Genomic DNA, 27,396 nt, shown 5'->3' on the forward strand with positions numbered 1-27,396 from the left:
AAGGGACACTTGGCGCCGATCCGCTGCCCGGCTTCAGACCGTTTTACGGCAGTCACTTTTGGCCAAACTTATGCAAAACACAAATGTAAATGTTATGATACGTAATACATATAAAGTGTGATTCTTTTTTAATATTTTATTACAGGGCGGTGTAGTTAAGGTTAACTGTGTGTTACATGCAGGGGGTGGGTCAGACCATTGTGTTACATGCAGGGGTGGGAGGGGCCAGGCTCTTGCGTTGTTGTTACAGCACCTGTTATGGGACAGGGTGACCTCTCCCCCCTCCCCTCTGTAGCCGCCATTTTGGTGAGGGCGGCACATGCGCAGTGAGTTGGTAGCGCCCGCGCCGCGCAGCTTGGAGACCCCGTGTATCAGCAGCTAATGGCGGGCGGTGTGTGAGGCGCTGAGCGGAGGTGAGAGAGAACATGGGCAAACGGGGGTTTGGAGAAAACTAGCACGGGGCAGCGGGGGTAGGTAGACCATGAAAATGAGGGGCAACGCGGGGAGCAAGGGTAAACGGGGCGGGGAGACGGGTAACTAGGCCCCAGAGAGCATGGGAGATACAGGAGGTGGGGGGGAGGGCTATGAGGGGGTAACGAAGGGCTCTGGGGGTAATATAGAGTATTGGGGAGGAGGGGGTATGGGAAGGGGGGGCTGTAGTGGTAATAATATAAAGTTTCGGGAAGTGTGGGGCTTTAGGGTAAGAGAGGCTATTGTAAGTGGGGGGTTCTGGGGTAATATAGAGCGTTAGGTAAATAGGAGGCCAGTCTGGAGTGAGGGAGCCTGAGGACTGTAGGATCTTGGGGTGCCCTATGGGGTGTAGGTGTAAGGATGGGAGCACGAAGGGTTAAGGGATCATGGGGATGTGGGTTGGAGGCATCTGAGGGGGCTAGTGGTTGTGGGTTAGTAGGGGTGATAGCATGGATGTCAACTGATTGGGGATATTGCTGTCTGCCCCTTCATATATCGCATGTGCATCAGTGTACAGCGCCAAGTACATTGTGCCATTCATCGCACATCACTGCGTGGTATGGCATCGATGGATTAGTTGGTCGCTGATTAAACCACCATATAGTGGTTCTAGGTCCCCTGTGTACCCGCTATAAATTTTAACAGCGTGAAGGTATAGCACCGAGCATACCCCCCCCAATCGAGATATTAGACCAGAGAACGCACGGAAACTATACATCCCGGTATAATGGTGATCTATACTGGGATTCGTCAGGTTAAAGTACTAAACGGTGGCTCGTACGGCATCTGCTGCGGTCAGTGGCTTTACGGACGACGATCCGGAAATTAAGAAATAAAAGACCTTTTTATTGTCCGGGAGAAAAAAAATATTTTTAGAAGCTTTTACTTCCGAGAAATATGAATTTCCAGCATTTTGAGTTTTTTTTCTGTAATTTCTTTAACATTTTTTATTATTGAAAGTGGGTTATTTTTGCAGTTCTGATAAGCGGCACTGCTTTGGTTACGAACGCCGTAATGTTATAATGCAGAGGCTTCCTATTTTGTACCGATAGAAATTCTTTGTAGCGTTAATATGAAGGGGGGGGGCGCTTCAAATTGTGTGAAACCCTGCATTGGAGAAATTTTCAATCAGAATAGCAATAGTCTGAATGGGTTAAACTAGTAGGGATGTTGCTATGGTTACACTGTATCAAATATATATATTTTGAAGCATGTTCCATTTTAATACATTGTAACCAGCCTCGGATTTTCCTGCATCGTGCGGCCCCTCTTTTTGGGAAGCAGAGGAAATTGCCGGCGTTACAAGCTGGACTTTGTCGTGTGATATCAGAGTAGCTGTCGGAAGGTGTTGCGATGTGACACGCAGGGGAGGATGTGTCCTTTGCGTGTTAAACCTTTGCTTATTCTGGTTGTTGGCTCAGCGCCTGACTGCTGTTGCATTATGGGAAGTGGTTGTTAAGGAGGGTCATGTGACTGGATAAGCAACAGAGACTTTGATTTTGTTATCTGATGTTAATTGTGGTTTAAAAATAACCACAACTAGTAACTCCCCACACACCCACCTGCCACACAGGAGCCTCAGGGGTTAAAATGCGATGCAGTTCAGCTGGTGAGGAATATAGCTGTGATAAATTAGACAGGACTTCCCAAACTTGGGGTACTTTGACACAGCGGCGGGAGAAGCGATGTATATGTCCATATAGAGTGACGAATCCCCGATATTTATGTCTCGGGTGCTTTGAATTCTTAGCGCCGTCATCCATGATGTATTTATCTTCACCCTTTGCTTCGTGTTCCTTAATGCTGATGTCATATCCCGGCGCTCAGCATTGGGTGGAAGTGATCTACGGAGTCTGTGCCGACCCGGCATGCTCCTTTATTGTGTCATCAGGCCGGTGGGTTAGACCAGCGATCTCCCTTTTAACCAGTGATTAAGCGGTGGCCCTACTGGGAGCCGACCGGCAGGTTTCGTTATCTGCTTCTAGTACGAGCTTCACACTGGGGGTGAGTGAGGGGTTGGTGGATGTTGGGTTGAGATTCTGAGTGACTGCAGTAATGAGAAGGGGGGGGCAAACTAGAGGTATGTTTGTGTGGCTTTGGTCGCGTGTGTAAGAACATTTTATGCGTGTCAAGCCTTGTGCATTCATAAGCATCCCGCTGGATGATTTTAAACTATGATTATTACAATAAAATATGGGAATCATATAAAATTCTTCCAAAACATTAAAGGTTTTTCATCCGTCCCAAACAGGATTTTATCTTTTAAAGAAAACGTTTTTTATTGTGCACGTAATACAAATTTCCGCGGATAATTTAAAGGGTCGGTGGCAGCGTCAGAACAGCACGTAATGTTAGGAACAACATTTTTGGGACATAGAATGTTTATGCAGGAGTGATGCCGAGATGTTTTTGGTTCTTTAAGTGGGTTGGTCACCTTTCCTAAATCTACATTTTATAAACCCAATACAATACATTAAACAATGTACACGTGTGCATAAATATACATAGAATATATCTCAAGAAAGGGGGGCAGCCACCATATTTACCTCCTATAAGATTATTCCTCCCCATTAGCTTACCTCTCCTCTATTAAGTTGTTGTCTTTTTGTGTGACTTATTTGTAACAAACTTGAAATGTTCATCAAAGGTTTGAAAACAAAATATTTGAGATAATGAAATTCCGAGTTTGGTTTTTAGTGTGTTATATAAATGAAGATGGGCTTCGCTTTATCAGCATGTTCAAATGATAGACGTGGATAAGTATTTAGACAGCGAGGCCCTCATGAGAGGAAAAAGCAGAATAAGTAGTTTGGGTGTTTTTTGTGTACGCGCTGCTATTATAATGTGTGGGACGTACCGGGGCACCTGTGCCGGGCTGCGCTCACGTGTGCGGCTTTGTTCTGTTGGTTGCTATAAGCACGTTTCCCAGAGCCGCCGGTCCTTCCCGGTTGCCGCTGGATGAGGCTCGTAAATCAAACAGCAGTACCTGAGGAAGCTTTTCTCAGGTACCTAAAATAAACCGCCGCTGTCTGTTACTTCAGCAAACCGAGCAACCTTTCGTTTCAGCGGGCAGCACAACCAGATGGAACCCTCCAGCACCTGACCTCCGTGTGCCGCGCTGTCACGTTCCAGAGATGTCTTGAATGTCATCTCACCAGTTTAAAGGGACAGTTTAGTGTCAAGTACTTTGATATGCAAAGGGGGGGGCACTCACCTGACACAAAGGCAGTCCTCCTGCTGAAGCTACCTTCCACGATGGCCTGGCCATTCTTGTCACTGATTGGCTGCTTGAAGCAGCCAGTCAGTGTCAGGAAAGCACTCCAATTGAAGTCAATGCTGGTCTGTAGCTGTTCCGCGAGCCAGCGATGGCTGGTGGTAAGTATATCATGCCATGGAGATGTTTTGGGCAGAGAAGGGGCAAATGCATGGGGGGGGAATCTGTAGAATCCCACTATATACATTTGCGAGGGTAACGCTGCGTAAGTTCAAAGGGGCCACGCAGCTGTCATATGCGTCAGTGTATATCATGGCTGGAGTGTCCCTTTAAATACAGTGTATTGGGGTAATAGCCATAGCGGCCGGGGCTGTTATCTCAGCGGCTGGTCTGTCAGGATAACGCGGTCTCTCAGGTGCTTTAAGCCGATACACAGCTGATGCTTTCTACTTTTTACTTAGATCAGCAGGGAGAAGCAGGACCCTCTTCTGCATCAATTATAGGTAAAACTCTATTTAATTAATAAATAATTGTATCTGAAATGCGCTTGTTGTTGCCGTTGTGTTGCATGCTGCTTTGCGCTGCTGTGTTATTGTGTGTTAGATTTATTCTCTAAAACAAAACCTGTGAAATTGTAAGTTGTGCTCACCCCCTTTTAAATGTGGATCTATATTAACTTAGACTTAATTCCCGGTGTCGTGACAGAGGGGCCTTATTAAAATAGGGAAACCTCTCCTCCTGGCTCGTTCCATGGGTCATGTCTCGCATTTATTTTCTCTCAAGAGCCAGGGGCCCTAAATGCCACACATTGAATTTATTGGTGATAATATGCGTTTTGGGCACTGCGCGTCAGAAGCCCTCCATCCCCGTAAAATTATCTTTTAAAAAAACAAAAATCACAATGTCCAGGATTCCAGGTCCACAACATGGCATGGAGTTGGCAATGAAAGGACTGTGGGCGCGCGGGGTGTATGCGTTCCTGGCATTAAATGCATCATTGCATCGCATGCTGTCCTGCGCCTCGGCTGTTGGCTTTACGGCTCGCTCTGTGTGGCCCGGCTTCTGCTGCTCTTACCAAACTGAATATTTATTTTCAGAATTGCAGTGTGGGGGCAAAAAGCATCCATGCAATGGCGGAAGGTGCCAGTCCTCAGCCCACTGAAACCCAACTTGAGAGCGTGGAGTGCGGTTCTCCTGGTATGCCGCCGTTTCTATACCTTTTCAGTAGGTTAGCGAGTGTCCCGTTTAGTACGGCTGTGCTGATAAGTAGCTTCGATGCATCAGGGTAAATGCTCTGCAGGTAACAGCGCAGAATGCGAGGAGCCTCTGTCTATTCCTGGCAGGCTGATATTAAATGGCAGCCCTCACCAGTAGGTGGCGTTTCTCTCCTCATTTTCAATGCCCCCCAACCCCCGAGAGGTATAGACCAGGGGCGTCCAACCTGCGACCCTCCAGCTGCTGCAGGACTACATCTCCCATAATGCTCTTTCAGCTAAGGCTGAGGAGGATGGGAGATGTAGTCCTGCAGCAGCTGGAGGGCCACAGGTTGGACGACCCGGGTATAGACCATGCGTAGCGTTCCAGTGAGTTATATTTCAGAGAGACGAGCAGAAATTTCACAATGTAGAGTCATCATAACCTTTTTTGGCTTTTTTTTTTTTTTTTTTTTGGGGCTGCTGAATTTGTCATGCATTTAAAAAAAAAATAAAGATTTAGTAAAGCTTCATGGGACGCTAGCTGTCCATATGGGCCGACCTCCAGAACTGAACCTTGAGAGAGCTGTGAGAGACAACTTGCTCTTCTAAGCGTCACTGTGGTTCCCTTTACCACAAGCGAAGCAGGTTAAATATTGGTTGATACAAAAACCTGATGAAGTGTTGACCTCACAGACCTTTTGAGAATGTAACCTATCCCAGTAGAGCTAAAAGACAGAATTATGGCCGCTGCCAGAAAACAGAGGGCCCTCTCTGCAGTGTGTATAATATATATAGATATTATACGTTTCCCCTTCAGCAATCATGTTGAGAATGCGCTTTAGGTTTGTAAAATGTTTCAAATTGGATGTTTGTTCTGTCTTGGCTTCTCAGATTTATCCTGTGATTTCTTTTAACTGGAACATAAGTTATCATTTCACCCTAATGTTGGCTGCTTTGTGCAATTATAAAACATATAAGCTTGTTTGCATGTGGTGACGTGTACCTGCTGTGGTTTGCTTGACGATACAATGTTACTTTACAGCATTTGTTTAGGCTTGATACCTTCTCTGTGCGTGTCGGGGTAAATCGCTGCTCCGCGAACTAGCTGCCGTGTACCCTAATCCTGCATGAGCTGCTACAGAGGGGTCATGTGACATCACATGACCCCCGCTGGGCACCCGTCCCCTTAACGGTGTGTAGAGCCCGTTATCTAGCAGGTGAAGCACCAGGGGCCACAAAGCAAATCCTTCTCATCCTGGCACCTTGAGTTTGCCGTTGGCATGAACTGATCCTGCTGGTGTTTGTCCTTTTTTCAGCACAGCTGGGTGCAGATATGTCTAAAGTCGGTGAGAGCCTCGCTCTCCATATCATTGACTTAAAAGAAAAATGTTGCAGTTTTACATAAAATGTATAATTTTACATAAATATTAATCTGTCCAGAAGAGGTCCCAATCGGCTCTCTAGCTCCATGAAACGTTCTGATCGAGTTCTCCTGTCCTATAACCGAAGGTAGAATACCCAGCCGCATCTGTCAAATCTGCCCTTGTGCGGATGTTAAAATAATATCCCTAAAATAAGATATTCAATGTGTTTTATGTATTTCCCATTGTGTACGCTTCATTCTTATATTATACAAAACATCAGGTTGTAAGAGTCTGTTAAAAATAGAATCTTTTTTTTAGAAAAAAAAATGCATAAAATGTATTGTAACCGGACCTGTGATTTCTGTACATATAGATCTGTTAGTGATTATCAAGCCTGGCAGCAAATGCCATTCTCTAAATAGCCGCGACCATATTTATTTGTGAGCTTGTATAAAGTTAATGATTTGCGTCCGTAACCTTGTCCATAACGTAAGGCAGTGTAGACCGTGAATAATAATTCCCCTTAGAATGTCGCATCTTATTAAATGTATCTGAACCGACTTCCTACAGACACATGCGGGTAAAAATGTTCCAATGATTGATTTTTTATTTTTTTTTAACTAGTCGGCTGCCAATAGTTTTTCTCATGGCTGTAACATGCCGTTCCGAGTGCACTCTGTCTGGTCTATTGCTTTTTCGAGCTGAACGTGAGGATTGATATTGTGTAATGAATGCGTTTCTGGCGTTCCGTCCCATGTGTTTTCTTTAGATTGGTTATCTTTAATGTTTCGGGTTTAGTTATGCACTAAGAATGTAACCATTGGAAAGACTAGTGTTTATAGCTATTATGTATAATACTAAATGTTTCTATTTTTGCTGTTTCCATGTATCAGCATCAATTGGAGATGATCAGAGTGGTGAAGATACGCTGAAAAATCTTAAACCAACAAGCAAAGAATTTAGAAAAACCTGGGGTTTTCGCAAAACTACCATCGCTAAGCGCGAAGGAGCCGGCGACCTCGACATGGAGACACCAGAGTCTTCCCAACAGACGGGCCCTTCTCTGAGACGGAGCGGCAGACAGCCAAAGCGCACCGAGCGCGTAGAAGAGTTTCTTACGACGGTTAGAAGAAACAGGGGGAGGAAAAGCGCGACACAAGAGGATTCGAGCGACCGGTCGTGTCCGGTAACAGACGCAGAAACTGCTTCGGAAGGCAGTGTGGAGAGCACACCAGATGCAAAGTCTGATAGGAGAGCCAAGGTGGACGAAACGGAGACCAAAAAGGAAGAGGATGACAGTTCGGACAGCGACGGGATGACTCTGAAAGAACTGCAGGCGCGGCTGCGAAGCAAACGCTCTGATATCCCAGCCGCTGAAACGATTCAAGAACCGGCTATGGATGCCCCAAAGAGCAGTTGCCCAAACGCCCCGGAGTGCTCTATACGCACGAGGAGCGCTAACCGTGCCGCGCAGAGTCAGCAGCAGATGGTGGAAGCCCAGAGTCCCCGTCCCACGGAGGACATAAAGAAAGAGGATACAGAGAAAAGCCCCAGAAACAAGCCGGAAAGTGAGATCTATGATCCGAATGCTCTGTACTGTATCTGCCGACAGCCTCATAACAATAGGTACTGAACAACGCCTGCTTTTCCGTGTCGTTTAGATCTTTCTTGCAAGCCGATTAATGGTTGATTTGACAGATTTTTATATAATACGTGTGTGTGTATAATTAACAAATAATTTTAGTTACCACTCATCCCTGTAGTTACCTCTCTTCCCAATTTCTTGATACGTTTCTGGCCCGTAGTTGATTATTTTGAATTGCCTATTTCCAAGGTAACGCAAATGGTTGTGTGATTGAGGGGTATGGGGTGAATAAATGCCCTACATTTCATTTAATATTCCAGCCCCTTTCGTTTTAGGTTTATGATTTGCTGTGACCGTTGCGAGGAGTGGTTTCATGGAGACTGCGTCGGCATCTCTGAGGCACGTGGCCGTCTCTTGGAAAGGAACACAGAGGATTATATTTGCCCAAACTGCACGTTGTTGCAGACGCAGCCTGAGAATGTAACGGACGTTGATACCAAGGAGCAGATTCCTGGAGAAACAGCCACAGTCTCCCAGCCTTCAAACGCTGGGACCGCAGACAAACTTTCAGATGATCAAGGAATAAAAGGCAGAATTGAAAAAGCTGCCTGTCCGAGTGGGAAGAAGAAACTGAAGATATTTAATCCTGTAAGTAGGGCACTTATCTATTCACATTTTTATGCCATTGTGGTATATAAACCTGTGTATTAAGCATTGTACCACAATGTTGTTTTGATTCTCTTCCCGAGTAGTTAAATCCTTTTGCTGTTTCTGGCATTAGTAATGGATGCTCTGTAAAAGCTCGCAGCAGTGTGCATGATCTAGCTGGTAATCAAAAAAGGATTATTTAGGAGAAGCAAGGCTTTTTGTGTGGCAGAGTAAGAGTGCATTCTACCTGCTCTATTCTGTAGATGGCTGAAGCCCCTGAGGTGGCCAAATGCATTGGCCCGGGCTGCTCCAACCTGGCCCTTCAGGATTCCGTGTACTGCAGCCATGACTGTATCCTTAAACATGCTGCGGAGACCATGAAATCCCTCAGCACAAGCAAGGAGGTCAAACCCAAGGAGAAGGTGAAGGTAAAAGTGGAGAAGAAAACCTCACCCAAGCCGCAGGTAAGAAGCAGAGGCAGCCCATCTTCCCGTGGGATGTGATTTCAGAAATAACTACAAATATTTAAGGGGAATGTTTTTTGCTGCTTGTGCTACAAATTATATGGGAATTAATTTGGGGAAGGAGCAGTAGACTGACTGAAAAGGGAGCTCAAAGAGGAAGAAGTCATAACGTATCTGTGGGGTGGGGTCTTAGTGGATCAAGGTCCAAATAGCAATTTGCCCCTAACCTATTTTTTTTCTCCTTTTTTTTGTATTTTGTAACTGGGAAAAAAATGTCTTTTAATTTGAATAGTTATTGCAAAAGCTAAATACAATTGCATCTGCTTTACTAAGTGTCTTGGTTACAACTGTTTCATGTGGACCTATGTACCTGCGTGAGCAGCCGTTTAGTGGATGTAGCCACATGTGATTTTTGGGGTAGGAGCATCTCCAAGCTAAGGGTGTCATGGAAGTCTAAATATGCTTCTATCTGAACAATATCTCGGCTTCCTTCAAGAAGCAATGCATTTGGAATTAAAGGATAAAAACTTTATGTAATAAAAACCTTACATAAGCATTTGGTGCTGTATAAAGTTTTATTGAGTGAAGCTTTTACCCTTTGTCACCTGGTTTCATTTAATCAGTGGAACTGGTTAATGGCTGTAGTGCTAGCCCTGTCTGTAAACCCTCCTCCAGGCCTGAAAAAAGCAAGTTATATCTTTTCTCCACTTCTGCCTTTAATGTCTTCCCCTGTTTAATGCATGATTCTTAAAGATACATAGAATAATGGAATCTCCGCAGTAACTGGATTCTATTGTAATTACTATCAGAGGAGGAGGCAATTGCAGTCCCTACCATAAAATAACCACAGACTAGTCTCTAGAAAGTGTATCCTTCAGGATACCCGGCCGTTGCTGTCAGGTACTCCTCTTGTTGGTCTCGAGGAGCTTCTGCGTTAGACTGCGCTCATTTGCCTTCTCTCTATTCCAGATGCCCGTGAAACCCCCTGCTGTGCAGACGGCTCCTCCAGAGCAGAGTGAATCCACAATGAAGAAAGTCTTGGTAGTCATCCCAAGAGTGGAGCCAGAAGCGCCCATCGAGCAGATAGTTCATACCACCCCTTCCTGGGAGAGCGACCATGATTACATTGCAGTAAAGCATGAAAAGACCCCTGCCATTTCATCCACAATATTTTACAAATGTATGTATCTCAGAGGAACTTCCCCCGTAAACAAGCACCCACTAGTGTCACTTTCATGTCCCCTCTCACATGGCTTTGTTGCACTGGTTAATTAGTATTTTTTTCTTCATTATCTTTGTCAAATTCCTTAGGAACACACAACACTAGAAAAACGTATTTTTTTTATTGTGGTTAAGGGTATTATTTGTAGGTTTGGTAAGGTAAGTATCAGCAACAAGCCGGCATGCTGTCGTGATCTCTATACTGTAGATTAACATGCTTCTTTACATGAAAACAAGAGTCATGCTGGGTTGATCTGAAATGATGACCCAGCAATAAATGTCAGGATATATGGGTAGGATACCTTTCAGGATCAGTCAGATGTTGGTTTCAAAAATCACTTCATACCTGTAACATATTAACACATACTTGACATGTATTTTCACAGGGTCTCCTTGAAGGTCACTCAAGGCCTCTTGGTTGGTTTTGCAATCTTATAATTTGGCAGAGATTAGATTCAGGGTATTGGTATTAAGCCAGCAGCGCCCAGCAAACCTGAACATCTGGCAGCCTATTAGCCGAGGACCCCCTGGTTTTAACAGATCAGTGGAATATTTAAAGCATGAATGTATTCTTGGAGATATTGTTCAACATCGGAATCCCTCCCCAAACGCTTGAAATCCCCAAGCTCAAATTTTACAAATCCACCCTGGTCTAGCAGAAAGCTATAGGTTTAACACACAGAGCAAAGCTGCATCTGTTTTCTATGGTTCGTATATTCTTGGGGATGGGGTGGTTGCCGATGAAATCTCAATTATACCCCTTTGCTCTGTGCTGTGCATGGAATATGGTTTTTATTATAAGTAGAGGGTTTCTAGAAGCAGGTGTAGCTTAAACCTAGACCTGGCGGCTGCCTTCATACTTTATCTATAGAAAACGCGGGCTGCTGCTCAGACACGGCCACCGTATAGAAACTGTATTGCACAGGACTTCAGTGAATGACGTGTTACTTTCGCATTTATGTGAATTGCATGAAGATCTTTCTTTTTTTTGTCCAGTGAGAATCTGCTTCAGGTAAGTGATCATCCTACATATTGTCAGTATTTCTGAGCAAATTATTAAAAGAATGATTGTATCTCACCCTCTTGTGAAACTCTGTTTGTATGCACACTGATGTCAATGTTACGTCCATGACTTTGCCTGTCAATCATGTTCTACTGTCTGCAGCTACTGTGGCCGACACGGACATTCGTCTTCTCGTACCCGGAACATCCCCTTCCTCCTCTTGTAATTTAGAGTCGGATGCCCTCCTTCTTCGCCTCCCTTCTAGGCAGTACCTTGCTGTTACCCCTCTGCCGTGTAGCCCTAGTTTCAGCTCACCTGCTGCTGGAAGCCTGATGACCCCGCTGACTGATCTTTTTGGCTTAGCTGGGAAGGGGACATATAAACATGTCAGGGATTTGCTACAAACCAAAATGACCACCGAAGGTTTTTGTCGTCCAGACCTTTCCTGTAACTCGACAAGCTGCACAACTCCAGTCTCTCGAGGGTCACAAACGGGCCAGGAATTCGGTTTAACCCTTCGTTCTCATTTGTAATGCCTGTGCTCGAGCTGGAGAACATTTATACAGTTTCCTGGTTGCCTCCCTCAAGGACTAGAGTTGTGCTTCCTTGAGACATGTAGTCGGGGGTTATAACCGGCTGATTCTGTAGAGGGATTGCCCTACCCCTGTGCTTTTTCCTGGTAAAAGATAAATAGATGTATGGCGGAGAGGTTGAGATTTAAACAAGGGCAGTAGTCACATCACATGCCTATTTTAGGGTCTAGTATGTGTTATAAATTATCTAGATAATTAGTGATGAACTCTTAAGAAGTAAAGTCACGATGAGGTTGAGAACCAATTCATCAGCATTGTCCCAAAGTGGAATATATAATTGTAAGAGACATTTTTTTTTGGCCATTCTAAGAGACATCTCTGTTCATGGTGCTATATACTAAAATATATACAGCTCCAACTTTCTTAGTATCTGTCATAGAAGTGTCTCCTGTATAAGTACAGAATCCAGTCCTTTTTGTTATCGGTCATCTCGGCTGGTCACGGCAATCGGTTTTTCGATGTGAAGTAGTTAGTGGGATGATATTGGTAGATTATGGAGCCCAAGGCTTTATTACTGATAATGCATCGCTGAGAAGAAACACATCCAAGAAGCCTGGTTTTGTTAAATGCCATTTTTTGAATACCTGCTGACGACTTGCGGTGGCACCTCTGGCTTCTTCATCGTGGCTCCCGGAGAAGTATGAAGGCTGTGTCTCACGGCTGCTCCGGCGACGGCTCCTGAACTGTCACGCATTCCCATCAGGAGAGATGAAGCGCTTACGTGAATTATTTCCCGCGTTTCTCTGTAATGAACGTTTGCAGACAGAAGACGTTGTAAGGTAAAGGTTTGCCTCCAAAGAGCCATGAGAAATACGCAGTGCCCCCCCCCCCCAAGATATATATCCCTTTGGTGTTTGCGGAACCCCAGACTTAATATTTTTATTTATAAAAATCGTAGCAACTTTATCAGAACTTACATTGTTCTCCTGGATCATTTGGTTGATCTGAGGCTTTGGAAATTTGGGTTCACTTCAGAGCAGTTTGGGTCATCTGGTTAAGGGTTAACCCTTTTTTAGCCGTGAGACGTCTAACGTCTCTGGTTATTTCCCTCCCTGCAGGATATCTCACCGGCATAGCTGTTTCTCCGGGGCTGTCATCCATTACTTCTGTATCGGTGATGCCCTTTTGGGGGCTCTGCTAACGGGGTACGCCAGCGAGCTACGTTCAGACAGCCGTGACCTTACTGCGCGTTTCAAAATACAGTAACACAGCTTGCCACCTTCTGCCCCGTTACCTCTGTTTATGGGTGGATACTTGTTTAGTGACACCTTTCTATAATCAGTCATTATGATGGAAGTATCCATTCTATAGTGTTAGAACACACGGGGCTGTGTCAGCAAACCTCACGGTGTCAGAGGAACCGCCGCGTGACGCTGACAAGGACAGGTTCCTTGGCGTTTACTCCTGGGTATGAATTCTGCCCCCCCCCATGGCCTATCCCCAGCAGGCTGACCGTGAACCCTCTGAACCGGCAGACCTGGGAGCGGAGATTGAACTGCGGTTTATAACACTACTGGAGTATGACTAAATCCTACATTTAATGATCAGTCGTAAAAATGAAAAAGTTGCTCAGCGCTCTATGTAATGCAGCAATTTATTGGTAATTATTTTAATGACACAAAAAAAGCCTACAGACTTGGTGAATGGCCTTTCCAACTACGCGACCCTCTTGTCCTCTGAGCACCAAATATAAATGTTGTGTCCTTTAATTACAGTTTAAGTTATGTGACCCCCCCCCATACCATTTTCCCACATGTTCGATAAGTAAAAAACAAAAAGTCTTGAATTGTTATCTAATACAACCAAAAAGGATCTACAACAGTCAGTCAGCAGTGCTTTAGGAAGTACATTTAATGGCACCGTGTGCTTTTATTCTGCATAGGACGGTGGCAGGAGGTGGCCGTTAAAGCCCCCATTCCCCTAAACGTCTTTAAAGTGCGTTACTGTCTGTCGTCTTTGGTCAGTTCGTAAAATCCTAAATTTACTTTTCATGAGTTGTTTCATCATTGCTTTTATTCTTAAGATCGTCCTCCAGAAAAGGCCTCCTTTAGCTTGTAACAGAAAACCTGCCGGGACTGCCTTCCGCGTGGGTGGTCTGAGTATGTGCGGCCGCGGGATCCACAAAAAAATATTGCAGCAGGAACATAAACCACGCAAGTGCCGCAGCTCCTGTAACTAACCCAACATTGACGTACACGCTGGTGAGACAAATCATTGGCGTTCATCGCTGGGGTTACCTGTAAATCAATAGCGATCGGGATATAGGTAGCGGCTGTTAAATCGGTTTTCCTTACACTTTTTTAACGAGCAACGGTTGGCCCAGTTCCCGTAGAACCATTTAAATTGGACCAGCTCAGTTCCAGGGAGTCCACTGAAGTCCTTGCCTGGTGCTCCGGCTCAGCTTCTCGGTCGCGGCACGCTGGAAGACCCTCGCCCCTGTGGACCACCAGCAATGCTCCGGAAGCACCGTTTGCTCGGGAAGCCCCGCCGTTTAATGATTGTAAATTCTCAGCAACGCCAAACATACAAATATAAGGTCTAATTACCCCTACTGGTTACACTAACAATTTAAAGTCTATTTACTTACTCTATTTGACTGCTTTTGCAGTTTATTTGCTAGGAATAGTTGTCTCTGTTGGATTATACTTCAGGTTGCATAGAACTCGAGAAACCACAGAAACGGTTACAAAGGGTTACCACGACCGTGTTTGAAATCTTACTATTTCAGAAAGAATCGTGGCGAGCGATATACGTTCAGGTTTCTTAACTTCCTACAGACAGCTAGTCTGATTCTGGCTCTGACTTGGGGGGTATTTTGGGCTGAAAACAGATTAAATGCAGCGATATCAGAATCATTTCTGGGATAATGGGCTAGTGGGGGGGGTCGTGTTTGTTTTATTTTAAGAACCTGTATTTAATATGCCGCCTGGTGTTTGAAACATTGTATTGTAGGATCATGTATCGTATCATTTAATCTAATGTACCGCTTTAACCCGAACGGGAAATTACACTTAAATGCAGAAAAACTAAAATGGATACAACTGGGTAACAGAAGTTCTAATTTATTAACTCTGTTTCTAACCCACAAAAAAATTAGAATTCTTGAATGATACAACATAGGGGAAGTCGCTGCATACATTTTGAGTTCTTATAAAGTGTCTTGAAAACATGTCTCCCCGGTTAAGTTGCTGATTGTTGCCGATTAGTTGTAAGGGCAGGAAATGAGATAACGCTGGCCCTGCCACAGGCTGCCGCTGGCCTCGGCTTCAATTAAGTGGAAGTTTTAAGCTTAATATTTATGAAACCGACAAAAAACTGAAGCTGTAGTTATTTTTAACGTTTATGTAGTTCTGTATGTAGTCAGGTTTAGTTATAATCTTCATAACAAGAGTAGATTTTTCGGACCACATACCATTGCCTCCTCCAATGAGTCTTTGGGGTAGACCATGTACTCATTCCTGTTATTCCCGACCAATAGCGTTCTGAGTTTCAGTTTAGTGGACGTAAAAATTAGCAAAAATCTTTAGAAGGCTGCACACCTAAACTACCCTGAAAAGGTCTTGTTTGGATGTTGTCCAAACCCACAAACTGGACAGTCGAAGCCATATAATTTCAAAGGGGATTTTACGCTTTTTAGAAGTCTACAGAGTCACTCAGATGCTTCGCTACTTGAGATTAGCTTGGAGACCAAAGACTGCTTTCCTCGCTGTCCTTGAAGTAGACTATTCTGTAAAATTCTATCACAAATAGCTGACCTTTGGCCTGGACACAGAATTTCCAAAATAGATTCCGAGGCCTTGAGCTCGGTTGGAAGGGTCATGATGGACACCCTGCTGGTCAAAGTGTAGACCTCAGGACTTTATTGTGTTGAGGGGAACCTCAAAAGAGAATCCCTGTCATGTCACAGTAACTGGAGTGGCCGGGTCCAGGATCCATGGTGTTAGTTCAGAAAGCCCACTGGTAGCTATCTCATTCATTACTTATTCTTCATCTTGTTCAAGGCATTAAGTTGGCCGGCCCATCGCTCGCTCCTGTATGAGCATTTTGGTTCCATGTTTCCATCTGCAGTAGGATATAATCGTCAACTGCTTGTAATTTGCGACGTCGCTTTCTCAAGGATTTTTATTTCTTGCTGTAATCTGCCACCCAAAACCAGTATTAATGATTACAGCCGTATTATGCCATGTGGATGATGGTGGGGAAAGACTTATAAATGGTCACCTTCTTTCAAGAGCGACTGCTGTCTCTGTCCTTGTGTAACCAGACTTGTAGATGGCTTCCAGCAAACTTTTAACCCAAAGTAAAATGCTTCTTCCTTTTGAAACGAAAACATTGTAGAGGTAGAAGTACTACTCTACTCATCTACTTGGCTAATTCTGCTTCGTATGATCCATTTTACTCTTAAAACCTAAACATTTAGCTAAGTTGTTGCTTTACACACGTGAATGGAGTTCACCGGCGGGAGGTGGTAATATAGTATAATAAATCGCTTCCATGCACCAACCTCTCTTCCTGATCCCTAAACCAATCGGATTCCGTGGGGGGGGGACATAATGGGGAAGAGTTACCATAGGTAATCGAAGAGTAATCATGGCTTCTCCGTCTGGCCCATGGAAGAAGGTGAATTGTTGGAATCGGCCATCTTTCTGTAAAGAACCTGAACGATATCCATGAACCGGAAGACGGCTGTTCGTATTATCTCTAGCTAACCCATATAAAACCCAGATAAAAGTCAACTTACTTCATTTACCTACAGAGAAGACTTCATGAACCTGACCCCATCGCCAATTGCATCGTACATACCATATGCATAATGTCGCCGGTGCATAATGGGCACGTTACACAACGGCGTACCTTCAGTTTTTCCAGGGTGTATGGATTGAGGCTGAAACCTCACACAATATAACCTTTTCTCTCTCTGTGTTTTTATTTACCAACATTCTGGCTGGCGCAGTTGATGTTTTGCCCCAAAAGTACATCGTTATTTACTATTCCAGGTGTTATTGTGTTATTATCAACGGTCGATCATAGAATGCCGCATGAAAAGATACCTGTTCCGACCTAACTTCGAGTTCCCTTCTAGAGAAAGTGTTTAATGTGTACAGGCTACCCATTGTGAGTGCTTGTAATCCCACTTCATGTAAAACAAAGCACGCTTGTTGGTTTAAAGGTTTCATGTTCTGTTGTTTTTATGTTTTGGCAGCCGAGAAATCAGAGGAAAATGAAAAGAAGCCAGAAACAACGACGACGACGGCTCCTCTTCCTCCTCCTCCACCTCCTCCTGCATCTCCTACGGTCAAAAAAGCACCTCCTTCACCCTCATCCACTATCCCAATGAAACCAATCTCTTCGCTTCCACGTATACCGATGCTCAAGAAGAACGATATACCGTTAGTTCCAGTAAAACGGTTAAAGAAAACGGTTCCTGGCAACTCTAAGAGCCCAGCACCCAACAAAATCATACCCTATCCCATGTCTTCTAATATCAGGAAACTTCCACCCATACCTAAAAAAGTGCCACCTTCTTCATCCGCCGCGTCCAGCTTGAAGAAGACTTCTTCCAACGCAACCTCTGGCCAGACGAAGCCAACAGGGACCTCTTCCTCCAGTGCCGGCTCCTCCGCTGCTTCAAGCGCGCCGTCCAGGCCGACGACCAGTAACTCTCAGCCGGTGCCCAATAATCAGATCCGGCAGAACATTCGGCGCTCGCTCAAAGAGATCTTATGGAAAAGGTGGGGGAAAGTTAATAACATCTGTATGATCTTAGTAGCCACTGATAGACTTGCAAGAAGAGGGTTAGGGGGCAGTTACACATCTTATATTTTATATAGGGGCATTTTGCAGAGTCAATATTTCCAGAAGTGTCAAAAGCTATAGCTATAGCAGGTTAATATACGAAACGGTAATTTTTAATTTATTTTAACATCTGTAGATTAATTTTTTTTATCGCAAGGGATGATTACTTTTTACTGTTGTAAGGGCACCGAGAAAGCTTTAACAATGTAATAAGGTACGAACATGCGTTAAAGGGTTACTTTGTTGCAGGCAATGCTTCTCTGGAGTGCATATTTTGAAAGCTTTCATTGTTGAGGGCAATTGAGAAGGTTTGCAGGAGACCTCTACAATCTGTATTTGTTAGTAACTTATCACATCGCGCCTTTTAGAGTGACTGATAGCGACGATCTTGCGATGTCCGAGAACGATGTGGCAAAGATCGCAACGAATATCGAGAGGGAAATGTTCAGTTTGTTCCGGGATACTGACAGCCGGTATAAGAGCAAATACCGAAACCTGATGTTTAACCTGAAAGATCCAAAGAACCAGGTTGGTGACTTTTATCTCTTTCGGTGGTCGTAGTTCTTGTGTGTAATTTGCTGTTAGGGGGGGTCACTATTAAAATTGTGAGCTGCAAGAATTAGTTTGAAACAAGTCGGTGTAATAGTCCTGGTAGGAAAGCTAGTTCTATGTGCGGTGTATATTTTTGCTTTTAACATGTCACAGTGTGTATAAACGTCCATGTTTAAAAGCTGAAATGTCTGGCCGGTTAATGTACCCTAAGGCATGTCTGCCAGGAACCAGTGAGTACCGGAGGTATCTTCTAGTTTTAAAGAGAAGGCAGAACTTTTTTAGGAGGCAAAAAAATATGAATTTTATTTCCGTCTGTTTTATCTTTTACTGTTTAATGATATTCTGCCTGTATCTAAAAGTGTATAATTTTAAACGTATTAATCCTCAGAAGAACATCGTAATGGTTTTATGTTTTTTTTTATTTTAGGGGCTGTTCCACAGAGTTCTGCAGGAAAAAATATCCCTGGCAAAGCTGGTGCGCTTGAAGCCGGAAGAGCTGGTGTCCAAGAAGTTGTCCTCTTGGAAGGAAACCACCTCTAAAGCAGTGAGTTCATTTTTCAAACAGAATTTTTTTTCACTGCCTGAAAACCGTCGGCCCTGTGTTTATGCCTAGGGGCCTTGTGTCTTTTCTTAATGTAAATTAAATAGAGACGTGCCACTTCGCTTATGGTCATGTGTCTGTTTTCTTTTGAACAGAATTTGGTCTTGAAAACAAAGTCTTGGGTAGAAAACCAGGCACACTCTCCGAGGCAAGCAGTTGTGGACATGGAAGAATCGCCTCCGATGTCTGATACCGATACGGTGAGCAAGAACGTTTATGTACATGGTCTCCGTGTTCATGTAAAAAACATAATCCCAATCACATTCACGCGGTATAGATCCTGGGCGTTGGATGAACGTTGTGTAAAGTGTGAAGCTTTACCAGTTTTAGCTGAGGTTCTGCCCGCCTAACCTTCAGTTTTACATTAAAAATTGTATATCTTGTGGTTTTATTGTGAGATCATCTCACCCTCTGTGTTTTAATCTATTTGCATTTAGGAGCAGCAGGAGGCCGCACAAGCGCCACCCCCCGAGAAAAGCAGCGCCGTGCTTCCAGACATCTTCAGCAGCATGTTGAGTGACACCACGAGCCAGCATCGAGCCCACCTGTTTGACCTGAAATGCAAAATCTGTACAGGTGAATATCCACACAGACCACCCGTGTATGGTCTATGGTATTGCTTTAGACCTGGTCAAAAGTTTTGTTCAGTTGTAAAAGGCCGATCTCCTTGACATTTTCAGGTCAGATGTCTGCAGATGATGAGCCCCCGCACAAGCGTCAGAAAGTGGCAGCGACCGCAGCACCCGCGAAGAAACCTGATCCCAAACCAGAGCCAAAAGTAGAGAGTTTTGATGAGGTGCCCCCACCCCCGCCAGCCACAGACGACAAATCCGAAACACCGATGGAAATGAGTGACGGCTCCGAAACGATCCCTGAGAAAGCACCAGATAGCACGCCTATACCCAATGCTTCTCCCAGTCACCCCGAGCCGCCTTTCACTAGTCAGGGTGTTGTGTTTCCCCCCACCAGCCATGTGACCACAGTCACGGTATCTGGTAGGGACCCAAGGACCGCAGTCAGCCGTCCGCTTCCAACAATCGCCAACGCTCCAGGCGCCAGCCCAAGAGTCGTGCAGGACAGCGACGCTCCTCCAGCGCAACCTCCCACGTCGATTCCTTCTGTCTTCACTGCGCCGAAGTCCATCCTGACAAAGCCGCTTCTCTCTTCTGCATCTTCCTCACCGAGCTTCAAGTGCGTAATCCTAGCCACCTACCAGAAAGTACACCGAGTTGTGTCCTCGCAGACCTTAGGCCACCATGTGTTCAGGGGAGGAATAACTGTAATCGCTGCTGGGTTGTATACCTGTGGGCAGGGGTATGAATAGGGGAAATACTCATTTCAGTACACACTACAGTTAGTGAAGGAGTCACGTCCGTTCCTTTGGTTCAATTCTCTTTTCAGGCACAAACTAATCACATTCGAGGAAGCCGTGAACATAATCTTGTAGACACACATTTTTTTTTTTTTTAAAGAAGCTTTTTCTTTAATATATTGCCAATGATCATAAATAGAAGGAAACGTTGCAAAGGAGAATGGCAGCCAATAGGAAAGAGCATTTAACTACTAGATAAGCTATTTGTGGACTCTGTTTCCCGGCAAAATGTGATTTGCAGAATTTCCAAATGGCTTCGCTCTCCTCTCTTATGGTCAAATTACGGTTATTGCAGGGTGGCTGTTGTTTTTTTTTATATATATAGAAACCTCTTATTGAACCTCAAGTTTTCCTTCAGAACAAAACATTCCTTAAATCAGAAAGTATAAGACAAGTCCTGTATTGTAATGCGGTTGCCTACTTGCCCAGTAGTACCCCCGTTGCGTTCCGCCTGTGTACTCATTGGACACCTGAGGCCTTTTTTGTGACCCGCTGTTATGGTTGGATTTTTTGCAGCACCCAGGAGATGCGCGCACCCCAAGACGGAGACACGTCTCTCTTCCTCTCGCGTCTGAACCCCATCTGGAAAGGATTCATTAACATGCAGTCTGTGGCTAAGTTTGTCACAAAAGCATTCCCCGTTTCCGGCTCTATTGAATATCTCAACGAGGTTTGTTGGCTTCGTAGCGTTGATACATGGTGACAGTGACATTCTTCAGCCTAGAAAAGAAAATCTCTTAAATAATTAGGTTAACGGGTCACACGGCTATTAATGCACAGTTTACACCGGGACCCGGTTTATCTCAATCGATGCTGATCATACTGTGAGAATTATAATTAGCTCGTTTCCTTACATGCGTGATAAATTAATCGGACCACGCAAAGCCTTGGCTTGGAAACATTTAGTATCCTGCAGGGTGACTCCGTGATTGGCTGATGAATTGATAGATCTTTTAGAGCCGCACGAATCATAGATGAAATGTTAAACGCAAAACACTTTTTCTCTCCCGCAATACTTTAGGATTTGCCAGACACTATACATATAGGCGGAAGGATCTCACCAAAGACGGTTTGGGATTATGTCGGGAAACTTAAGTCTTCTCTTTCTAAGGTAAGGTTTTAAGGTCCGAGGGTTCACATTTGCTTGTTTTTTTTATGCGCGTAAGGGGACGGTAGTGAAGCATTGATGTGATTTTGGTCTCCTCCGTTAATGTCATAATGCTGATTTTCGATACTTGGCGTAAATCTTCCAATAAATCACTGCTTGGTGTAGTTCAGGGTATAATATTCTATCGTTATAGTAAAGGATTTTCAGTAGATCTACCTGCTGTACTTCATGGTTTGCGCTTTGGCGGAGTTAAAGCCTGCTGTGTAATCGAATAACCCGATGGTTTCTGAGAAGTTTTTCTGTATGTTTTTTGGTCCCGTAGGAGCTGTCTCTGATCCGCTTTCACCCTGCTACAGAAGAGGAAGAAGTGGCGTATATTTCACTCTATTCCTATTTTAGCAGCCGCGGCCGCTTTGGTGTGGTGGCGAACAACAACAGACACGTCAAAGACCTGTATCTCATCCCGCTTGGTGCCAAGGACCCAATACCGTCCAAACTGTTACCGTTTGAGGGACCAGGTAAGCAGCCTATCTCTAGAACAGTAGGTATAAGGTTGATGGCAATGGAAAGGTAATGAATGTAAATTGACCTTTGTGACTTTAGTGGTACTTGGTCACTGTGTTGGTGAAGGGATCCACTACTGCGCGGGAAGGTTTAGCCACAATTACAGACCGTAAATTAGAACTGGCGTTGAACGATTGGGGGGATTTTATGTTTTTCTTTTTATTTATAAAAAAAAAATAAAACTATAATTTTATAAAAAGTGGTTGTTTTCTTCTTGGAGTCGACGGGCTGCAATCCATTCGCCAGTACACACCGTTACACAGTCGTAGACATACAGTCGTAGAGGTTTATTCAATTCATGGAAACCAAAACTCCAAATCCTTAATCGCTGTCCATCGGGAGAACCAACCAGAAGAAAGAAGAGGACTATGTCTTCATGGAAAAGATCCGTCTCATGGATCAGCCACAACTGGACTGAATAAGCTTGCGTTTTATCACAGATAGGCTGTCCATGTGGGCTTAATTGCCAGTATATAGGGGTCTCTGTACCAAGTCCAACCCGCTGAGCCTTACTGGGCAGCAACTTAATTTGGTAAATTAAACTTTTCTCCAACTTGGCAACACCACTTGGGTTGAAGTAACAAGTATTGTGAGTACATGTACAGGCATCTTGATTCATGGTGATCTACAGGACGTATTCAACAGGATCTCACCCAGCAGCGCTGACCAGACTGCGGCCGCTTCAGTTCCGGTGCACACAAGAATATGAGCCGTCTCACCTAAAACGTAGCAGATGGGCCACTCAATACTTAAGCCAAAATGTATTACAAATGGATCAGCGGGTCACAGACACACTGTGATGATTGTTAATCTTCCAATATCGCATTTGGGGAACTTCAAAAAGAACCTTTTTAGAATATATATAATTATAAAAAAACTGATTTAAATAATTGGGTAAAGCCTGTCTTCCAAAGTCCTTACTGTTCTCCGGAATCCTGTAGCTACAAATGGTAGCAAATTGTTAACTAACGTGTGATTCTTAACACGGCTGAGCAGCCAGATACTGCAAGAAACACAAGAGACAGTTTTTCCCTATTTGCTCATTTTTTATATAAAAAAAATATTTTTGTGCATGTCTGATGCTGACCCAAACCATTTAAAATACACCACACAGGCCACCCTGATGCGTCTGTAAACATTGGCTACAGCTATGTATTTGTTTCACTTTAGTCGGTTCATATATTGGGTTCACAGCTCATGCCTCTTCAGGGAGATTCAAATTAATACATTCTACACCCTCCTCCTTCAGCCCAAGCTTAACACCATCAGATCAAGTCTCACAATGCCCCAAAACAACTGGTACAAGAAGCTTGCAGCCTGTACTGCGTATGTTCAACAATGACCTTACTTTGATGCAGCTTTGGGCCGGAAGGAGTCCTAAAACCACCACCTTCCGTATGCAACCGGTCATAGAGGGTTACAATGTGGCGTTTATGTCTTGAGCTAAATTGAAAATATTTCGGGAAGAAAAAATAATTTTTTTATTCCATTGACTTTACAACCTGTATACGCTGATTAATTGATGCATGAGTGTTTTAACATTAAGCTATTGACTCAACCATTTTCATTTTGCTTCCTAGGTCTTGAATCTGGACGCCCCAACTTAATCTTGGGATTGGTTATTTGTCAGAGAACTAAACGACCTGGGAATAATGAGCAGGAAAAACCAGAAGAAAGGCGAACAAGAGGTCCAAACCAAGAGGAAACTGATGTCTTGAAAGCCCCTGTGGCTTCCCAAGCAGAGAAGAAACCTCAGCCATATAACCCATACTTGGTTGAACTAAAAAGTACGACACCCCCAGGCTCACCACCACCTCTTCCAGAACCTGCGTCAAAGGCTACCCCTGCTGTAGTTACATTATCGTCTGCTAAGCCAGACAATGTCCAGGCAGCCTCCGGTTCTGCTATACCCATAGGTGACAATTCTAAATCATCCACCTCAGCAAAGGCTGCCACCCCGTTGGAGCACATTCTGAAGACCCTTTTTGGCAAAACTTCAGAAGGAAAGGGTGAAACTCCTAGCACCACAACTACTGAGGCGCCTGTTGCAGAGAAAGGATTTGTTGGCATTCCATTAATTGACCCAATCGTACAGCAGTTTGGTCAGTTCTCCAAGGAAAAACCTATTGATGAGGAAGATGACAGGCCCTACGATCCAGAGGAAGAGTATGATCCAGAAAAAGCTTTTGATACATCAGTAGTTATTGGTAACGACAAGCCTTATGAACCGGAACAGCCCTGTGAAAACTTAGAAGATGATGAAGAGGCATATGATCCGGAAGATGAGACCATTCTTGAAGAAGCTAAAGTCCCAATGGAAGAGTTGCCCAATAAAATATCCTCTGCAATGAAAGTTAAACCAATGGATGTTTCTTCAGGATACCTACCTTCTATCCCTGATCCAAATTCTCTTGTTGAACAGCAGAAAATGCTGGAAGAGTTAAATAAACAAATAGAAGAACAGAAAAAGCAGCTTGAAGAGCAAGAAGAAGCCCTTCGACAGCAGCGAGCCGCTGTTGGCGTGTCCATGGCGCATTTTTCTGTTTCTGATGCGCTGATGTCTCCTCCTCCCAAATCATCAATCCTAAAAAGTGACCTATTTCAACAAGAGCAGATTTCAGAGGTTTCTGCGAACCTTGAACATGTTATAAATCAACATCGGGATCCCAGACAGCCCAGAGATCCCCGACAAGTAGCTTCAAGAGGGATTCGTGCAGAGAATGACGATGTTTCCAACACACTTGTTAAAGGTGAAAAAACGCAAGTCATTTTTTGTCCTGAAAGTAGCGAAACCGCCACGAAGAGCGCTGTAGTCCAGCCGCAGGTGGAAGAGATGAGGCCCGAGGTTCGTTTAGAACTGGGTGACCATGGCCAACAAAAACCAATAGATAGAGTTTCTGAAAAGATTTTGAGTTCGTTCAAGCCGGAAGATGGATCTTGGTTTAGTCCGTCGGAAACTCCAGACATGGCAGCATCCAGGGATCATTCCGTTGCTTTAAAACCCCCCAGGAAGGTGTTGCTCCCAACTCCCGGAACACCTGCATTACTACAACCACATTTTGCAGGTGGAGTGGGGGAAAGTCATAACATTTCACATGGAGTTTCTTGGGCCAATGAACCTCAGAACCTTGATGCACAAAAATCACGATCAATCTATCCTGCTCCGATGATTTTACCGCAAGAACACCGCCCTGATTTATTCATACCTGATAACGATGGAGCATTTTTACATCATAACGACCCACCTCATAATCAAGCACCCTCCTTTAATGAGCCAATGAAGCCAATGGGTTTACAGCAAGACAACATGACGGGACCATCATTTGCAACAGGGGGCACTACTCAAATGCAGTTTATAAGTGAACAGGAAATCTCATCAGTATTTAGTGACCCAAGGCCAATAGAAACACCCAGCCATCCAGGGACTAGGCTAGCACCTCAATTTCCTGGTGATAATGTCACTATAGAAATGCATAGGGGTCCAATGTCTGAGCGAATAGGGGAACAGAAAGCTCATTTGCCTCTGTTGCCTGCACAGTTTGGTCCTCCCCCTTCTGCTAATGCCTCATTTGGGGACAGAATACACCCCCCTCCCCACTTTGGGCAGCGAGGACAGTCCCCACCCATGTTTGACCCACAGAGTGGACCTTCTTTAGAATTCCAGGACTCACACTTTGGGGGCATGAATGATGTTCTGCCACGATTTGATGGGCCAAGAGGTCCTCACTTGGGTGTTCGAGGCCAGCCATTGGGACATCTTGATGGCCCAAGAAGACTACCACTACCGGAATTTAAAATGCACAGAGGCGGATCAATGCAACCTCAATTTGGAGGACCACGTGGACTTCCACCTAGCCATTTTGGAGGTCCTCGAGCACCATACCCTAATGAATTTGAAGGCATAAGAGGACCTGCACCAGGTCACTTCTCTGGGCCAAGGGGGCCCCCATCACACCATTTTGAGGAACACAGAGAAAGTCCACCCCCAATGTTTCCAAATCAACGGGGCCCAGTTCCACATCAGTTTGGAGGACCTCGGGGGCCTTTACCACCTAGATTTTCTGAACAACCTACACAAGCACAAAAGTCACAGCCCCGACCTCTGCTTGAACTTCCAAATATTCCTCCACCATGTAGAAATGAAGCCTGGAACAAAGGACAATCAGGCTTACATCCTAACTACCCAGATCAGCGACAAGGTCCAGAACAACCTTGGGAAGCTAATGAATTTAGGCAAAACAAGGACCACAGAAACCAAACCTTTGAAGGACGGCCTAGGGAGAGATACGAAGGACGTAATGAACCTGAACTGCATGTTTCCGAGCAAGTACCAGTCAGAGGATTGGAGGAAAGACGTAGGGAGAGAGACGCAGATGGGCAGTGGGACAGAGATACTGGTAGAAGCTGGAACAGAGACAGGAACTGGGATAGAAATAGGGATTGGGAACGACAGAGATCCAAAGAACCAAATCGTGAGTGGGATAAAAGCAGAGATGGAGACAAAGAAAAAGACTTGGACAAAAGAGAGTGGGAAAGAAACAGGGACCGCGATAGAGATAAAGAAAGAGAGAGAGACCGAGATAGAGATAAGGAGCGTGATCGAGATCGGGACCGGGACCATAGAGATAGGGACAGGGATAGAGGCAGAGAAAGAGATCGGGACAGAGATAGAGGGAGAGACAGAGACCGAGACAGGACTCGGGACAGAGATGGATATAGACGCCGTGATAGAAGTCGGGATCGGGACAGAGACCGCTCTAGAAGTCGGGATAGAGACAGGTCTAGAAGCAGGGATCGGGACAGAGATCGTGATAGAACAAGGGAAAGGGACAGAGATCGAGGAAAAGATCGTTCTAACAGAAGTAAAAGCATAGAGACCAACAAAGATGTTAAATCTGATCGAACAAAGGACTCTTCAAAGAGCGCGTCGGCAGAAGCTGCCTCCTCGGGTCAGACATAACACCTGCGTGAAAACAGACTTTTTCTTTTGTTTTTTAAAAAGGCGGGAATCAGTAGGAGGACCTGGACTTTTGTGTGAATATATATATGTATAGTAATTGATTTTTACAGAGACTTTACTTTCAGGTGTTTTTACACAATAGTGGACTGTCACATCTGTCGCAAAACTAGCACCCAGCAGTGTATTTCTTTTTATACCGATTTCTGACGATTTACTAAAACTCGTGCAAAATGATCCTGTACGTCCTGACCTTGAATGTTTTTTCTATATATATATATATATATATATATATATATATATATAATTACACCCCTCTGTAAAATACAGTTCAATTATTCTGTGTATGGAATACCAGTAGGGGACATATTGCTTTTAAAAGCGAGCCCCTAGTTATGTTCTCGATAACTTGAGAAAACTTTTTTTTTTTTTTTTTTTGCTTCGGGTTCGTCTAGAAAGCCCCCGGTGCACAAGTCGGTTCCCAAAGCGAGCAGAGCTCCGTAAACCAGCAGAGGCGGCTTCTCAAACTCTGCCGGGCATAAACAAAAACCAAACAACTTTAATTAAAGAGTTCTTTAACCATTCTCTACCAGTATAAACCACACAAAACATAAAAACTGTAAATACATCTATAAACCGGGTGGACTATAGAGCAAAATATCCAGTGAGAGCAACGAGAGAGAGCTG

General features: G+C 44.4%; 1 protein-coding gene across 6 annotated transcripts; it reads left to right on the forward strand.

Moving 5' to 3' along the window:
* The first annotated feature begins 311 nt into the window (after window positions 1-311).
* On the forward strand, window positions 312-26,943 carry DIDO1 (death inducer-obliterator 1). Of its 6 annotated transcripts, none has more exons than XM_053452943.1 (17): window positions 312-413; window positions 4,147-4,188; window positions 4,783-4,882; window positions 7,139-7,871; window positions 8,166-8,478; window positions 8,742-8,942; window positions 9,912-10,122; window positions 16,963-17,491; window positions 17,924-18,083; window positions 18,535-18,651; window positions 18,804-18,908; window positions 19,146-19,284; window positions 19,389-19,899; window positions 20,597-20,750; window positions 21,102-21,191; window positions 21,511-21,706; window positions 23,333-26,943. In XM_053452943.1, exons 3-17 carry the CDS (start codon window positions 4,816-4,818, stop codon window positions 26,710-26,712), a joined length of 6,906 nt encoding a protein of 2,301 aa, XP_053308918.1. In that variant the 5' UTR covers window positions 312-413; window positions 4,147-4,188; window positions 4,783-4,815; the 3' UTR covers window positions 26,713-26,943. The 6 variants fall into 6 exon arrangements, with proteins under 6 accessions (XP_053308918.1, XP_053308919.1, XP_053308921.1 ...); XM_053452944.1 differs by having other exon boundaries at window positions 4,152-4,188; XM_053452946.1 differs by lacking the exon at window positions 4,783-4,882.
* Window positions 26,944-27,396: the final 453 nt, after the last annotated feature.

This window comes from Spea bombifrons, chromosome 13 (genome assembly GCF_027358695.1).
Source record: "Spea bombifrons isolate aSpeBom1 chromosome 13, aSpeBom1.2.pri, whole genome shotgun sequence".
Taxonomy (NCBI): domain Eukaryota; kingdom Metazoa; phylum Chordata; class Amphibia; order Anura; family Pelobatidae; genus Spea; species Spea bombifrons.

What these genes read in the sequence shown, in the direction of transcription:
- DIDO1 (XM_053452943.1), top strand. Translation starts at nt 4,816, where the DNA reads ATGGCGGAAGGTGCCAGTCCTCAGCCCACTGAAACCCAACTTGAGAGC. An exon ending in CGACAGCCTCATAACAATAG is followed by an intron (nt 7,872 to 8,165) that starts GTACTGAACAAC and finishes CTTTCGTTTTAG; the next exon opens with GTTTATGATTTGCTGTGACC. An exon ending in AGGAAACCACCTCTAAAGCA is followed by an intron (nt 18,652 to 18,803) that starts GTGAGTTCATTT and finishes TCTTTTGAACAG; the next exon opens with AATTTGGTCTTGAAAACAAA.